General features: G+C 41.8%; 1 protein-coding gene across 1 annotated transcript in view; it reads right to left on the bottom strand.

The window, feature by feature from the left end:
* PDE1C (phosphodiesterase 1C) overlaps window positions 1-17,825 on the bottom strand; it is a gene marked incomplete at both ends in the record, with an annotated part of 356,527 nt that overhangs the window by 303,125 nt on the left and 35,577 nt on the right. Inside the window, 2 exons of the mRNA XM_082298542.1 lie at window positions 3,688-3,859; window positions 14,171-14,221. Of these exons, the coding sequence (XP_082154668.1) occupies window positions 3,688-3,859; window positions 14,171-14,221 (223 nt within the window). The remainder of the gene's footprint in view (window positions 1-3,687; window positions 3,860-14,170; window positions 14,222-17,825) is intronic.

Raw genomic sequence — 17,825 nt, forward strand, 5'->3', positions numbered from 1 at the left:
AGACCATCAGAACACTTCTAATTATTAAAAGATCATGCACCATGTGTATTTGGGATGTAAAGAGAGGGCTGATTCAATTTGGTTTTTGCTTTACATCTGGATTACAATGGATTCTTACTGCAGGAAAAGTATACCTGAAAGCACTGAAATAACCACATTCCTTCTTTTATGTGTAAATGTGCTTCAAGCTCATATCTGGATGTTGACAGAATCAAATACTGACCTCTTCATAATTTTCCAAGCTACAGAAGATAACTGCACAGTAGAAAACAAGATCTAATACAAGATGTGGCAACTGGGATTTCATGCTGCTTTTATGTAGTCATTTAAAGCACAGAAAATCACAAGAAAATGTGACTCATTTTAACATTGGAGAGACATTTCCTTAACTGTGCATGAAAGCAGTAGTGTTGCCATATACTGCTTTAACAGCAGTGAATCAGATGCAGTAAGGGAATTGCTACATTTCACAGTTTTTTGCAGTCATATTCAAAAACAAGCTTTGGTTCTTCTTTCTGTGAAAATAGTTCATCTAAGCTCAACACCACCCCCATCCCTACCCCAAGATTCAGTCATCAGATTCCTAATTAAGACATGCTAGACTGGACAACTTGTAAAACACATTTATTTCCCCAAAAGGCACTAGGGCAGCAAGATCTTCCCCTAATGTCTAGTAAATAAGAAACAAGGAAAGCCCTTGCCTACTAGACAGTCACTGGCATTCAGACACAACAGTCAAGATCATGACACACGTAAGACCCCAGTGAATCAAACATACAGCCCTTCATATCAAAGATGCTACTGCCTCCTAAGCCCCAGTTAGCACCATAATATCAAGCTAACAAACCAAATAAAACCAAATAAAAACACTGTAGCATTTTTGGTTTTATTTAGACAGTAATTACAATGTACTCTTGCTGGAGGTTAGGATTTTTCCTTTTTTTTTCTTTCTCTCAGGGAATTTTGTCCCATTTTTTGTTAAGAGACAATAATGATGGATACCCAAGAGACAAAAGACATGGCCAAGGTGGGGGGAGGGGTGCAGTTGGCTGCACTCTCATAGCTGAGGGGCATTCTCTTGGGAAGGGAGAGATACTGCAAGATTTTGGCAGGGGGGTGAGGGGCTGGGCTCAGCTCCTCTCTCTCTAGCTTTTGGGATCAAAGGGTAACAGGCTGCAGTTGCTGTGGAAAGAATTCACTACTACTGCGGGGTTCCACCTCCTGCTGTCTTTTACTACCATGAGTGAAGCTCTGCTCGTAAGAGCCACTATTGGACTGGGACCTTATTAACACCCTATCTCACTGGAAAGGACCCTCAGCATCTGCTCGGGTGCCTCAGGGAAAAATGGGGACCCCAAGCCCCCCTCCGAGGGAGCCTCTCCCAGCTGTGTTCGGGAACCCAGCTGCTGCAACCCAACCCCACCACTTCTCTGCCACTGCTCCAGGTTTTTTGCTACACTGTAACCCCACACCTCCTCCCTGCTGGGACACCCTTGAATCTCCTGCTACAGCTGCAGAGTTTCTGCTGCATCTACTTTTACTACCCCAGGTGTACCCACCTCTGCTGTTCCAGCTGCTGCTCTGAGGTTCCTGCTACAGTCCATTTCGCCATCCGGAGGGACACCAGGGTTGGCTGTCCCCATGGGTTTGTAAAGGAAGCCCATTTTCAATCTCTTCCACTGGCACACCTGCCATTAACCGCATGGAGAAGGTGGCTGAGCTCGCGCCACAGCGCCCCCTGCAGCCGCGGGGGAATCATCGCACCTGCCCTGCCCGGCCGGGAGCCACCAGCGCCCCTGCCGGCTGCGGCCGTGACTGCAGCAAAAGGGGAAAGGGCCTGACAGCCGAGAGAAGGCTGGTACTGGGTTTCTGGTTTCGTTTGTTGTTGCTGCCATTGTTTGTTTGCCTTGTTATACAGATATATAGATTAGTAAAGAACTGTTATTCCTTTTTCCATATCTTTGCCTGAAAGCCCCTTAATTTCAAACTTACAATTATTTGGAGAGAAGGGTGTCATGTCTTCCATTCCAAGGGAGGCTCCTGCCTTCCTTGGTAGACACCTTTCAAACCAAGACAACTCTCTTATCTTCCACTCCTCTGCAAAGCTATTAAGCAAACACAGGGCTTCATTTCTTTAGAAAACTAGGCATTTACTATTTATTTTGCAACAACAATTTGTTTGGATTTCCATCTATAAAGCCCCCCAAAATGCCACATTATACAGTAATATCTATATTGATATAATACAAAGCTTCTGTGATGTTTATAAAGCCTTTTAAACTGTATTAGCAAAACTGTTTTCCTAAATTACATTTTCCAATTCTTCAGTCCTTATTATGCCATACCATTTGAAAAGCTGTGACACTATTTTGCTGAATTAAATGTTTAAAATTATATTGACAATGGCAAGGTAAGGAATGCTGCTACCCAGATCTTGTTATGAGAAGTAAAACTGACAAATACATCTCTTGAAATTATAGATTTTAAGTATCAGAGATACAAAGTTTTTAAAGTCATTAAATACCATATGCCATCATAAATGGAGGATCCAGGTTCTGAACCCCTTGTCCTGAATCATTTAAATGTGAATATTAAAGAATGAAAATCCACTATGAAATTACAGGGTTATTTATATAGACTGGCATAAACTCAATTTATGGTATTACGTTTTTAAACATCAAGCCGTATGAACAAATATCTGAAATTGCTACCTAATATAATGACTCAATCAAGGACTTCAAAATAATAATTATATGAAGAGTGAAGTAAGTTTCACAGACCAGGTATAATCAAAATCACTATAGTCATAGAAATTTATCCAAATCAAGGAATATTTTTTTAAAAAATAGGTACGTTTAATACAAAAGAAAAGTAGATCACAGTTTTTCAACAACCAAAAAATATTCTCAAAAACATTTTGAAAAATCAATTCTGTCACTCTCTTTGCTTTTTCTGGGCGCACCAATTTTCACATCTCAGTCAAAAATCCATTGTATGCCCTATGGGTTCTCTATTTTACCTCACTTTGAGAGAAACATTTTCAGAAAACATTTCCAAGAAACATATGGCAACTGTACATAGACAGCATTAAATAAAAGAGTAGGAAACACAGAGATATATATATATATATACACACACACACATATATGTATCACACTTCAAAAACATAGATATATCACTCCACAATAGCAGAAATCACTTTTTTGCAAGGCCCTGGTCAGAGTTCTTCCCCTTCATATATTAATGCTAGACAGTTCTCAAGACATTACATCAATAGGAAAAGCTCTAACTCACCCTTGCATCAATGAAGCACATCATCTGACCTAAAGTGCAATTATTCATCATTAAATCCCTTTCAAATCAAACAATACCAACCATCAAATGAAACAATACCAACCTTCAAAGACATCTTCATATAATGAGCTGGTTTTGGTGATTATTTTGACCAGCTACAGACTTTCTGCCTAGTAAATAATCTTCTAGGGAGGGTAATGAGGAGTGAGAAATTAAAGGCAAATGCAGTCAATATTACTTATGGATTTCTTTTTACATTCTTTTTCAGTACAAATATATGCAGCATTACAGAATCTTTCAGTATCAATTTCTGCCACCAAACCCACACTGCAGATTTAATCTTAAAAAGACATCCTCTCAAAGATAAACTAAGTAAACCCATATCGGTCAGACCTGAAAGATGTTTTCACCAGTGCCTCAGGACTGTCCACTGGTGGTAGTTCATCTGCTAAAATTTCTTCAGGAGGTCTAGGGTCATTGATAATGGCCAGCTTTCGCCTTTCCTTGAGGTTGCCAGTCAGCCCACCGATAATGGTGCTCCACAAGCAGTTTTGTGATTTAGACCCTGAAAAATCAAGAGTGACAAGGAAAATAAATTCATAGGCTTATTGCCCAGTGTGTCAGAATTCTGAAAAAAAAAAGGTGGTCCTCTATCATTCTACCTTTGCATGACCACAGTTTGGGAATAAGCCTGAAAACCTGAAAAAAAGTTTGAAGTGGAAAGAAGCACAAACATTCAGGTCATTCCAAATGCAAAACAGTAATGCTTCCCATAAAAATATTTTATTACAGAACATGAAGCTTTCACACCTCAATAAAAAACATCCTCTCCGTATCACATTTAGGTTGTAGCTTAGCATGTGTTGGTGTGGCTCTTTAGCCAAAGAACTGGCTAAAAAACAAAGTACCAAATAAATACAATACTTATCATTGACATTCTTTAGACTATAGTTAATAGTGGTTAAACTATAGATAAAAGAGATCACTGCAGGATTAGTACCCGAAAATACAATTCTTTTCTGTCAAACCTTCAGCTTCTCACAGTAGATATTCAAATGCCAAAACATTTCTATGGATTTTTTTTTTACATTTATTTACAAGTGCCATCAAGTGGCTCTCGCATGTCACTCTGAGAATCCATCCTTATATGTAAGCCTAGTTCCACTGACAAAGCACGAGTAGCATCCTTCAGTCAGATGTCCTCCCTGCCTCACAAGAATTACGTAACTTAAATTTTGTAAAGAGTCTGTTTCACATTTTCAAATATTTCTAAAGAGTTTCTGAATAAATCAGGCACTTCTGAAAATCCCAGCAGTACTACCATACTGACCATACACCTCTGTCATAGTCTAATTTTCAAGTATCATAGAATGATACATGACTGAGCTAGCAGACTCAAATAAGAACAGCTCAGTAATGAAATTCTGATTATTATTTCAGACTTCCCACAACAGAGGTGCAGCACATATTAATCTTACCATGTTCCAAAATAGGAATACAAACCAACTCTGCTAGTCGTCTTTCTCCAAGGACTTTGTAGCAATACGCAGATTTTTTTTAAAAATCTGAGAAATGGGTATCTCTGAAATTAGCAAGTGATTTTAATTAGGGACTATACAGGTAAAATTTTCTAGTATTTTCCCAGCTTTCAGATCATTTATCCAGTGGACCTAATACATGGATTAAGGATTACTTTTTGAGGCAACACACACTAAATACACAAGACAAAACCAACCAGAAGACCTGTTATCCCATGCCTCATGAGAATAAAACACAAAAAACTATCCTGTCAGAAGCAGCAATATCTGCTGCTATGGACAGGAGCCAGCAGCATTTTTTTGCTGATTGTCTTAAATATCTTATTTTCACATGGTCTAAATGGTACAAAGACAGAAGATCAGCAATAATCCTCATTTGCTTTCTCCATTCCATAATTATTTTCAGACCGCAAGGATGTTTCCCAGGTAATCAGGAAAACTCCATACTCTTCTTTCCTGTTAAATGTCAGCAGCTACCTAATGTGCAAGAACTATGTTTATCCAGAGTTACAGGTAGCCTTGAGATTCTGTGCCGAGCCCTGTGCTACAACAGCTAGAAATAAAACTTTTCACACCAGGTAGTCCAAAGCCAAGTAATGACTACACAACAACAGCAGAAATAAATGCAACATCAATACAATTTTATTATTCAAGGCCCTGTAATGCTATGGTTGTTTCTGTTCTTTAGACAACTGTTTAGGAAACTTTTCTGCCTGACCATCCAGGAGCCACTCACACTCCAACCATCCAAGACTTTCATTGTTGGGACTGAAGCCCCTTTGCAGAGGACAGCTCCTGTGAATTGACAGCACCCCACTTGATTCACTACATACATCACAATCAATCAGAAACTATTTCCCTCACCAGCTTGTCCCCAAGGTTTCCCATAGCACATCTGGCTCCCATGGTGCTCAACATTATGACAGCTGAAGCTGGGTGCCTCCAAGGGAGTATCCCAAGAAAGAAATCTGTGGGCTTTTATACCCTTACAGTCCATCCACTTCAACGCTGATATTTATTCTGAGGTTCTCATCCTTCACTGGCTTCTGCAAGAGTCTCTGGGTGACCAGCCACTCTGACCCTCCTCCCCTCACTGGACTATGGCCCAGGTCCCCATGCCCATTTTTATGCAAATGGTCTGCACCGGGTCATTTCTTGTTGCCTGGGGCTCTCTTTTTCCCCACACCCATGGCACAAGCTGTAAATTGCATGCCCCACTACCTGCACTAGGTATAATCCTCAACAGTCTTCACTTCCTTTTAATTAAGCATACCTGCTAATTCATTAAAAGGAAAAAGAAAAACCTTTCAAGACATTTAACCACTACCCTTACATACCACATTATCACAAGTAACAAACACAGCAGAATTAAGGCTAAGATGATTGTCATAGGGGAGAGTACAAGATTATTGATTCTTGTGCACAAGTGCTTAAATAATTGCCAGTACAGAAAAGGATTCTCAGAAGTTAATTATTGCCCAGCTGGTTGGTTATTCACTACTCATTTGATGTAAGAATGGTGTATCCAATTCTCCTAACCTAAAATTTTAACAGCAAAATAGGAACACCCTAAAACAGAAGGGCCATTTAGAATCATAGAATATCCTGAGTTGTCAGGCACCCATCAGGATTATTGAGTCCAATTCCTGGCCCTGTACAGGACAGTCCCAAGGATCATATCATGTGCCTTAGAGTATTGTTCAAATGCTTCTTGAACTCAGACAGGCTTGGGGCTGTGACCACTTTCCTAGGGAGCCTATCCCAGTGCCCAACCATCCTCTGGGTCAAAAACCTTTACCTGATATCTAACCTAAATCTCCCTGGACTCAGCTTCATGCCATTTCCTGAAGTCCTGTCACTGGTCATGAGGGTGAAGAGATCAGTACCTGCCCCTCCACTTCCTTCGCAAGGATGTTGAAGACTACAATGAGGTCTCTCCTCTGTTTCCTCTTCTCTAGGGTGAACAAACCAAGTGATCTCAGTTGCTTCCCATAAGGCTTTCTCTCCAGACTTTTCACCATTCTTGTGGACCTCTCTGATACCTTAATGTCTTTTTTATATTGTGGTTCCCAAAACTGCACACAGTACTGAGGCCTCACCAGAGCACAGTAGAGCAGGACAGCCACTTCCTTTGAATGGCTGGCAATTCTGCGCTTAATGCACCCCAGGACACTGTTGGCCCTCCTGCCCTCTAAAGCACAGTGTTGACTCATAGTCAACTCGCCATCTTCCAAGGTCCCTTTCCGCAGCACTGCTCTCCAGACTGTCATTCCCCAGTGTATACACACAACCACTGTTGCCATGTGTGAGAGGCTGGAAGGACTGCTGTCACCGTTATCCCCAGAGAATGGCGAATCACGACATAGGTCCAGGTTAAAAGATATGGCCAAAGCAGAGCTAAGATCTCATTTAATGAATTTCTCCTCTTTTATGGTGTAGTTCGCAATAAAGAAATTACATGATTGGCTTATTCACTCACCACCTCTCAAGGTGACAAGCTGAGCAGTAAGACACCCATTTCCAAATATTATTCTCACAAGACTGAAAACAATTCTACAGTTTCCACAACAACTTGCAAGTGCAAATGGTTTACATTCTTACAAATGTTATCCATCCAGTTCTCATGAGAACGAAAGCTTCTCACAGAGAAGCTGTGAGATGCTGGATTTCTCTGTTTCTCAGCTAAAGCATGAGAAAGGAAAAACTTCACAAACTACAGAGCTGGAAAATTTCTCTGCTCCTGCCTTTTAGCATCCACAGACTATGGGCTCAAAACATTTCAGGCGTGCATCGAGGAAGGGGAAGGTTGGGCCTTGCTTTGATGAGGTGATGCCCTGCTCCACACACCTGACTCCTCTGGACCTGTGTTCCAGACCCACAGTGGTTGCCAATACCTGGAACTCTGGAGGCAATGTGCTGCAACCTGCCCCTGGAGCCCCAGTCTAGGCCCAGAGTAGCCAGATGACCAGAAGCCCCACCTCGGGGAAGGGCCCAGGAAAGCCAAGGGGTACTTAACCCAGGACTTGAGGCAAGCACATGACTTGATCCTACCTCCTCTTGGAATTTCTCTCAGTGGAACACTGCTGGAACGAGTACTGCTAGCTATATTTGTTCTTTTCTATATCTTTTCTTTATCGCTCTTTCTTCTTCTAATTCCCTGTTCTCAGAGATTTTAGTACATTAAAATCAGATAGGCTTGTAGTTTGCTAAGTTGAACAGGCTAAGTTACTGCTTGGTAAAATGTTTTATGTAGATTGAATGCTGCTCTAGACTTTTGCCAAAGTTCTCCCATTTTCAGAAGTTGCCAGTGAAGTTTTTTTGTTGTTTTGACCTCTTAAGAATACCTTGTTGGTACATCTCCCACACATCTAACTCTGAGTACTCAAAAAAAAGTAAGCCCTTTTAAGTGGCTCATCAAGCCAGTTTTGGGGGCCTTACACCATGTCCCAGGTGCAGAATCCAGCACTTGACTGGTTAAACTTCATATGGTTGCTGATTACTCAGCTCTTTAATTTGTCGAGGTCTCTCTGCAGGGACTCTCTGCCCACAAGGCAGTCAATAGCTCCTCCCAGTTCAGGGTCATCAGCAAATTTACTTAATATTCCCTCAAGTCCTGCATCCAAGTCCTTAATGAAGAGAACTGGGCTGGGAATTGAGCCCTGCAAAACCCCACTAGAGAGAGGCCACTAGTCTGATGCTACCCCCTTCCCTATAACTCTTTGTGTCTGACCTGTGAGCCAGTTTCTCATCCATTGTGTAACATGAATATCCAGCTGTATGGTGGATATTTTGTCGAGAAGGCTCCTATGAGAGACAGTATCAAAAGCTATGCCAGAAACTGATATCCCAGATAAGACCAACTTATTGGGTAGAGATGATCACTTGATTCAGTATGTTTTATGTATGAAGAAAGGGTTTGAAGAGCAGAGAAAGTATACACAATGATATAATAGAATTTCCTGAGTTGGAAAGGACCCACTTGGATCATCAAAGTCCAACTCCTGGCCCTGCACAGGACAGTCCTAAGGATCACACCATGTGTCTGAGAGCATTCTTGAACTCTGGCAGGCTTGGTGCTATGACCACTTCCCTGGGGAGCTTGTTCCAGTGCCCAACCACCCTCTGGGTGAAAAACCTTTTCCTGACAGCTAACCTAAACCTCCACCTCATACCATTCCCTCAAGTCCTGTCACTGGTAACCAGAGAGAAGAGATCAGTGCTTGCCCCTCTGCTTTGTGTTGTGAGAAAGCTGTAGACAACGATGAGATCTCCCCTCCTTCTTCTAGGCTGAACAAGCCAAGTTACCTCAGCTGCTCCTCCTATGGCTTCCCCTCTGGACTCTTCACCATCTTAGTAGTGGTGTGGTATCAGCCCACACCACCTGAAAAACAGATACATAACGTACAGCCCAGAATGGAAGTTTTAAATAAGGTGTTATCTAGAAAATCCAAATTAGAACCCAAATAACAGGAAAAGAAGGGTAGTTGTAACAGAAGACTCCTTTCTAAGGAGAACAGAGGGCCTGGTATGCAGACTGGACCCAACTCACAGGGATGTCTGCTGTCTCTCAGCAGGCAAGGATAAGGGACATTACTGGAAAACTCCCCAGTGTAGTAAGATCCTCTGATTACTATCCATTATTGGTTGTTCAAGCCAGCAGCAATGAAATAACAAAGACAAGCCTAAGGGCAATGAAAAGAGACTTCAATACCTTGGGATGATTAGTTGAGGAATTAAGAGCACAGGTAGTGATTTCCTTGATCCTTCTGGTAAGGAATAACATTGATAAGAATGCATCAGGTCATTGTGTGGTTCTGAGCCTAGTGTAACTGGAAAAAATTGGGGTTTTTTGACTGTGGGATGATCTATTCAACACCTGGTCTACTGCCACCTGATGGGATGCACCTTTCTCAGAAGGGAAGAAGAGTTCTAGCACAGGAGCTAGTAGGTCTCGTTGATAGAGCTTTAAACAAGCTTGGAAGGGTGAAAGGGAAAATACCAGGCTTGCCAGTGATGAGCAATGGGATGGTATGCCAAAAACCTGAAGCAACTGAGAACTAATAGGATCCCTCAATCAGCTTACCTGGGACATGGACTATTATAGAATAATTCAGGATAAGGAGGCAGCTCTTCTCCAATACTGTTGCTGTTTCTGCCACTGATTTGGTATAGGCTGGTGATCCCACTGCAACTGGATCTAGTTGAACTAAATAATATACAACTGGCTTATGGTGAGGTCCACTGGCTATACCTCACATTCATGTACTTACAGATTAAAGGGGTTTGATACAATCTGGGAGCCCAAGAGCTGAAGCAGATGCCAAAGCTTCAAAGCTCTTTTCATTGCCTTGGAAGTTCTCACTGGGCCCCATGCAATAGGCTCTAACTCTTCACTGCTGGTTGTCTCAGAGACTTAATCAATTCTCCTAATGCAGGAATTCACAGCCAACAAAGTCCCACAGCTCCAAGAAATTCTTATGCCTGCTTTTTCACAACCAGACATGGGAGTTTAATTATGGCCTCTATTCTTTCTGGGTCTGTGTGAGTAGGCAATTTAGTTTTGATTTAGCCAATTTAGTTTGTCTGAACCCTGGTTTTTCCATTTTGTCAGAGGTATGTGGGGGAAGGGAATGTACACCTGCCACTTGCAGGAAGCAGCCAGGAGTGGGGTAAGCCTCGTCTGTGGGAAGACTTCTCCTGGGAATACCTCAGATAAGCAGTCAGTGGGAGACACTACAAAGGGGCTTCTCCAATCAGGTCGCGGAAGGTCTCCACCAATGGACAGCAAAGAAAGGTTGGATTGGACCAATGGTCTCCTGTCAACGGGCGGACTGGGATGGGGGGGGGCAGGGGATATAAAAACTAACTGCGTGAGGGGCTCGCTGCTGTTCATTGGCGTTTGTTGTTTCGCTTGCTCCTTCCCTCCCTCTCTGCCCCTGGCCCCAGCCTGCCTTTTGGCTCTCCTGCCCTCGCTGGCTCTTGCTCGCCCTCGCGCCTGTCCTGCCTCCCTGTGTCCCTGACCGCCGCCCTGCCGCTTCCCCACCCCCGCGTCCTTCCTGGGCTGCCTGCATCCAACCCTGCCGCGCTGATCCAGCTGGTCGCGGCGATCCTGACCGTGACCCTGTCCAGGGTCCTGGACCTCCGATCCGAGAGCCTACTCACAGCGTGTCAGGCGCCGTCACCGCAGGAGCCGCGCCTGTGAAGCCGCGCCTCTTCGGGAGCCGCGCAGCCTCATTAAGACTCAGCCCGTCTATAGGCAGGCAGCGTGCACACTCCCCAAAGGCACTTCCCTGACTTGCCGGTAATAACACCCTCTTTTCCTCTCTGTGTCCTCTCTCTCTCTCTCTCTCTCTCCGCTCTCCCCCCAACCTCTTCCATTTTCCTTCCTTCTTTTCTGTCCTTTCCAGCCCTCTTTCGTTTGGGCAACTCGTTTTTCCTTTTCTTTTTCGTTACCAATAACGGTTCTCAGATAAAATGTTTGTCTCATTTGACTTAATTTTGTTCTTGACCATCTATTTTTAAAAGAACTCCTCGCAGTTCCCCACAGTGCAACGCGACAGTCTCTCATTCATTGTCCCTTTACAAAATGAAGATGCAATACTGTAACTTTATTTCGAGAGCTGAAGTTAGAGGTGCAGGCTGTCCCTTTGCTAGGGCAATATATAAAGGTATAGCATCTAGTATACAAACATTCTCACCCCTATTTGCTAATAAGAAGTCATCTGCATATTGTCCAACAACCAATAATGTTACATCTTAATTGCACTGCAGTAAGTGCCAAAATTCACTGCAGATCCAATAGCTTTACCTCTTGAAAACCACAACAGAAATTTAAAGCATTTTCTTATAGATTTTTTTCCCATTTTTTCTTGTAATTCTAATTCTTTCCTTAAATTCTTCTAAGAGCAAGAGTATTTTCCTTTCCTTTTCACGGAAGGAGCAATACAAAGCATTAGGCAATAGAACCACAGTTTCCTGGCAGTACTCTTGGCATATTATTTGCTCCTCCCTCTAGAAGAAAATAAAACAGTGTCTCCCAAGTTAATATATGTAACACTACTTTGAAAAGTGAAAAGGTTTCCTGCTGCTGTGACCATGCTATTAAATTGGGTCACAGGTGATACCCTGCATTTAGGAATAGAACTAATCAAATCTCCCTGAGAGCAACTACAATGATTCTCCTTTTTCTGGAGGAAGTCTTCAAATATTATTTGCATGTTTATTATTCTCTTACCTAATATAAATGTACATGTAGAAAAATATGCTTTTATAAATATTTTCTAAAAGGATACATAAGATATTGTTATAAACAAGTACTAGCTCACAGAAAATCTCATACAAAAAATATGTTGTTTCAGCTGATGTGCACCTTCTGAAAAACCTGGTCTTGACATAGTGTTTTAAGTTTACATCCCAACAATCAATTCACAGATAATTAGATCTAAATCTGAATCCACACAAAAAGTTAAGACACAAATACCACATATTTTGAAGATGAGTGTGCCTCTACAAGCAGGTTTCCCTGAATCCTCCATTTTGAAGAGGCTCCATGTGCACAGAGTAGCAACAGAACAAAGTGAAAAAACACTTTAACTAGTGTTTTGTGGGCTCTCCAGAAATGTTTCATCTGCATACCAATTGTTTATTTGTTAGTTGTGAAAGAAGAAAATCCTTTAAGAACCCAAAAGAAAAGTGAAATAAACTCTTAGACTAGACTCTTGAAGGAATCACTGTATATTAAAACACTGTCTACAGCTCACTATTTTGAAAAGTTTTGCACATAATCTTGTAAAATGTTTATGAGATCTTACTGGCACAAAGCATTCCTAGAAGAAGTTGGGTTGTTTTGTTGATGGTATTCAGTTTTGCCAGTTTTTCTTAAGTATAAACAACTCAGACTTTTCTCTCTGAACCAAGTTCAGCCAAACCCACAAAACATCCTGGAGTGTTTGCAAGGAAATTTTCCTGTCTGACCATCCAGGATTCACTCTGGCAGTCATACTCCCACCACCCGAAACTTTCACTGCTGGGATCAAAGCCCCCTCACAGCAGCCGGCTCCAATAAACTGACAGCTGCCCTGCTTGACTCCCTACACGTACCACTTTTGTGCAGTTAGACAAGATTTCTTTACCTGGTTGGACACAGGTTTCCCATAGCAGTGTCAGACATCTGGACCCTTAAAAGAATTTGGTTTGGTACAGACACACAAAACCAGCTTGAGCTGGGTGATGAGGAGGAGGGATCCTGAACCAAGCAATCTCTGGGCTTTTATACCTTTACAGTCTATGTGCTCGATCCTCTGGAGACTTTCTGCTGAGCTCCTACACATCTCTTTGTGGCCAATCACCTGGCTAGTGCCAAGTCCCCATGCCCTTTGTTGTGCAAATGTTTTGTGCCAGGTCATGGCTTATTGTCTGGGGCTCCTGCTATTTCCTGCCATCCAGAGCACAACCAGCAGCTTGCACTACAGCTGCCCACCAAGCTACCTGCACTAGGTGTAGACCTCAACAACTTTAATTTCAAATCCTTGTGAATAAGTTTAAACATTTGCAAAAATGCTTCCCCCTCATTTTATTGTATCCTGTGAAAGATGATTATAGCTGAGCTGGAGGCTCAGAATGGCATCCTCTGGCTGTGCAAAATACTGCACCATAGATGTAAATTATTTTAATGTTTTCAGCTGCACTGCCCATGATGATGACAAATCCTCCTTTCAATAATGAAAAAAGGGGTTTTCCCTGCTAAGTGATCACAAGTCACCATGAAACTGCATATATTATGATTGGAATGTCCTATCTTTATCCTCATTTCTACATATTCTATCATATGTTTCTAATAATTCATATGGTCACAGTCACGGTCAGTTGGTGTTACATTACCAAATACATCCCTCGTTTTTATTCAAATTTGGGTCAGTTATTCCAGTCCCAAGCCACACCTTCAGTTTTTAATCTTTTTGTGTGAAGTAAAGTGATAAAGGAGATACTAGTAAGTTTTAATAACATTTTCCATAGGTTATTTCTAAGATTTGACACAAAGCTCTTTGTAAGCACTGTAGTGAACTTCAGTGGCTTTGAGACGTTTATAACTTTTTATGCTTGAAATAACAGTAAGGCCACAAAGCCTTCCATTCATTTAAATTTGGATCAACTCTGTTCAGTAAAATTGCATTTCTGTAGGTGACTTTTTCAATCAAGTATTATGTATCCTCAGTTTAGTACTGTAAATGACACATAATATAGGACAGACACAATATGAGATTAAAATAATTGCTAAATGTTTTTATTTTTACAGTAGGTATAGAAATCAACCGGTTAAAATTATAAAGACTACTTACGGGCAAATTGTAAAAGTGGTCGTGGATGTTTGTCACCTGTCTCATTTGCAACTGAAAGAAGAAAATACAGAGGAAAAAAGCTTCAAATTTTAATGTTACATTAAGATTAATGATAATATGAATTTTTATGCATATATAGGTGTTTTGGTTTAAGACAATTTAAAGAGGTGAACACTCTAAAATTACTCCCTTTAGTTTCAACCAATCTGTTTCTACCATTAAGAAATTAATATGAGTAGATACAAGTGAAAAAATAAGTTCACTAACAAGCAAAACAGCAATAGCCAAAAAATAACAGTAAATAATCACTAGATACAAAACCATTACATTTCACAAACCCACAGAAATGAATGGTGGGGTAACCCCTCCTTCCAAGAGGGCGGCCCCCACAGACTCCTGTGTGGCTTGAAAGACAAAGGGAAAACAGCATCCTGATCGACTGTAGAGTCTGGGAGACAAAGGGGAAAAAAGATGATGGACAAAAAGACCCCTCCAATGAAGGTAGAGTTTACAAAGCAGTTCTAGTGTCAGATGGGAATTGCCAGCGTGTGTGGGGTCAGCTCTGCTGCCCGGCACTTCCTGCTGCCACCCACTGGACTCCACCAGTGTTGGTGCTACTGTGCTCCATGCTGTGCGTGTGTCAGGGGGAAGAACCAGTCTCCGGGCGCCAATGTGGGTAGGTCCAGCCCCAGGTACCAGCTCAAGCTTCATGCTGCTCATAGATATTGCAAAGTTCACTCTGAAACAGTTTTTGATTGTGAAATGCAGTTTTTCCAGGTGGCTACTGATGCCTAGGTTTTAACTTTTATATTTTCCTGATTCTGTACTGCTTAGAGTGTAACTCTGAGGTTTCTTGTAACTTGCTAGTTTCTGCTCACTTGTGCTAGGTAGACATAACAAAGCCTCTCCAGGCCTGCTCTAAAAGGTCACCCAGACCATCCTAGGCACAAAAAGTATAATCCAAAGAGCTTCTAAGGGGGGAAAGTGGAGGGGAAATTACATCATTGAGCTGCAGCTTTAATTGGAGAATTAACCCTGATATGCAAATGAACCAAACCTATAAAGGTGTGAAGAACTCGTGACCTATCGTCCATCTTGGGGTCCATTTTTGGCAATAGCCTGTGGCTCCCAGGGTGTACCTTTGAAGGCCTTTCAAATAAATACCTACCTTTATTCTTTTACTCCTGTCCAGCCTCTGTGTCTAGGAGGCCTCTTAAGGCATCACTACTATTGCCAGCCCAAAGCAACCTGTTCCAAAGCAGAACCTCTGCCATCAGCAAACGCTGCCGGGAGACAGAGGTGGCTCTGTGCTTCTACGCTCAGTCTTGAAAAGTGACCATGGCAACACCCTCACCCCCCCATCCTTGTTCCATTTTCTGGCTGCAGGCTCTTAAAGAGACTAACAATTTTTGGGCACAGATAGATATGGAATACGGTAACATTTTGCATTACCCATGAGAATAGGAGAAAAGACTGTTCACAGCAACATCAGTTGCATTAACGAGTATGGTAAGAAAAAAGTAAGACTATTGCACCTATATAAATTAAATGTTCCGGTAATTTTGGAAGGCCAGAGGTTGATTTAATAGCAAATTAAATTAAATTCCTGTGCAAAGGAATCCTCTGACCTTTGAAACCACATATAGCTGTCACCCAGGATAAAAACAATTCTGTACAAATACTGCTTTTTTTCTGCCTCAGATTCATACTGGCATAGATCAACATTGCTGTGACCCCACAGACACACAGTTAGTCAAGAGCATAAACAACTCTGTGGAATTCTCTCAATATTAAACTACAGCTGAAAAAGAGAGTTTTCAAGGACAGTAATTACTATCCATGGCTTTTTTTTTTTTGTAGCTAAAGTAATAATGAGGAACAACACTAATAGGCATATAGGGAAGAGAGCATAAGTGCACACAGAAACCTTGCAAATTCTTTGCTTTCTTTAAAAAAGCTGCTTTCTAGAGACAAGACCAACCAAGCTAAGAAAATCCATACAAGGATGCAAAAGATCAGAACTGAGACTCACAGGTTCCTAGCAAGATAATGGCAACTAAATTGTAATGGACCTTTTGAAGTCAGAAAAGACTTTGATGAAATTTAATTCTTCTGTCAAGGCCTAAAGTGGTCAGCTTAAATTTGGCATTATTTAAGACCCATATCCACTGTCACTGCAGCTTTCTTACTTGCTCTTCAATCTCTACCTACTGATTAAAGTGAGTACCTAGTACTCACTTTAGTGAACAGAGGGACTTCTAACAAATCTCTGGCTCATTTTGCTCCCATCAGCCAGCAGATGGTAGCCTTAAGACACTGGATGCCCGTATCCGTCTAGGGAACTTGCCAGGCTGGCCAGACCAAGGGCACTGAGGTCTCTCAAGTCCTACAAGACACCCTTCTTTGGATTAAGCCCATCACTGTAACCTGAAGCACAATCCCAAACCAAATAAGCTCTGCAGGGACATTATATGCAGGCGTCGGACTGACTGTACAGAGTTACGCTGCTCCAGAGTAGTTCATAGTTCCAGCATCAAATCCATCTCTGCTTCACGTGATGGCATGGTGAAGGAGATGCAGTACCATCCTCCATGGGGGTGGTATCAACACAGTTGGATCCAGTGACATCAAGAACCATGCCAGAAAATATTGCTGTAGCAAATATGTAAAGCTCAAGCAGATAGGTTTTCTTTTTAACTCAGAGACTACAGTTTGCAGTGGTTAGGCTGAGATATCACCAGCCAGACCAGTCTCTTCTGGGGTCCTAGGTATCTCTATCACAGCAGAGAATGGGCAAATTAGTATTATGTACTGATGTCTTAATTGGAGTATCAAGTGAACTATTAGATGGGCCTGCTAAGGGTCTTTAAACTGTGCTATTATTTGCTTTAGAATAGTTCCTCCACTTCCGAGGCAGATGACACTCCCTGATCACCAGGGCCTTCAGGTGCACAGGTCTTAACTTTGTGCCACCCTCCAGCTTATTGCAACAAGAGCGCTTCACCTAGGATCTGTGTTCGGCAGCTCAGCTCCCAGATTCACAGCACCCAGCTCAACAGGTGTCATTAACCCCTAAAAATTAACGTTTTCCGGTTCCAGGATGCATAGTCTTGTTTTCAGTTGGCACTACTTTCCAATGACATCAGATGGTGTCCTATATAGAGTCAAGCTCTTCCATCCAGAATACAGCCATGCAGAGCAAAGATGAGATTAGAACAGCAAAGGAACGATCAGGACAGAAATACAGGGGATGCTAAACCTGCATTACTAGCAATATTCCTGGTACATTTGAGATAACCTTTGCCTGGGAATTGTCCAGAGCCAATACTGTGTAAGCAAGGGAAAGGATTTAGAAGCAAAGAGCATTTCTGCATTTGCTCATTGTGAAAATCTTAGAAGATTTTACTTGATGCAGTTTTTACTGTGGAAATTCTGCATATTTATCCGACATATATGTAAGTAAGAATTTTTCTCCAGATGGCCTGAAATCTTCTCAACACTTCATTTATTCAGGTTTATTAGCAGTAATATAATAAAGCTGGAGAAAGAAGATTAATTTCTGAGAGAAAAGTCATAACCCACACCAAAGATGATTTCTAGTATTTTTCAAGATTTCTTGTACCACTGTCCCTTTAGATATGCTTATTCTCCAGCC

The sequence above is a fragment of the Coloeus monedula genome (assembly GCF_965178545.1).
Source record: "Coloeus monedula genome assembly, chromosome: 1".
Lineage (NCBI taxonomy): Eukaryota > Metazoa > Chordata > Aves > Passeriformes > Corvidae > Coloeus > Coloeus monedula.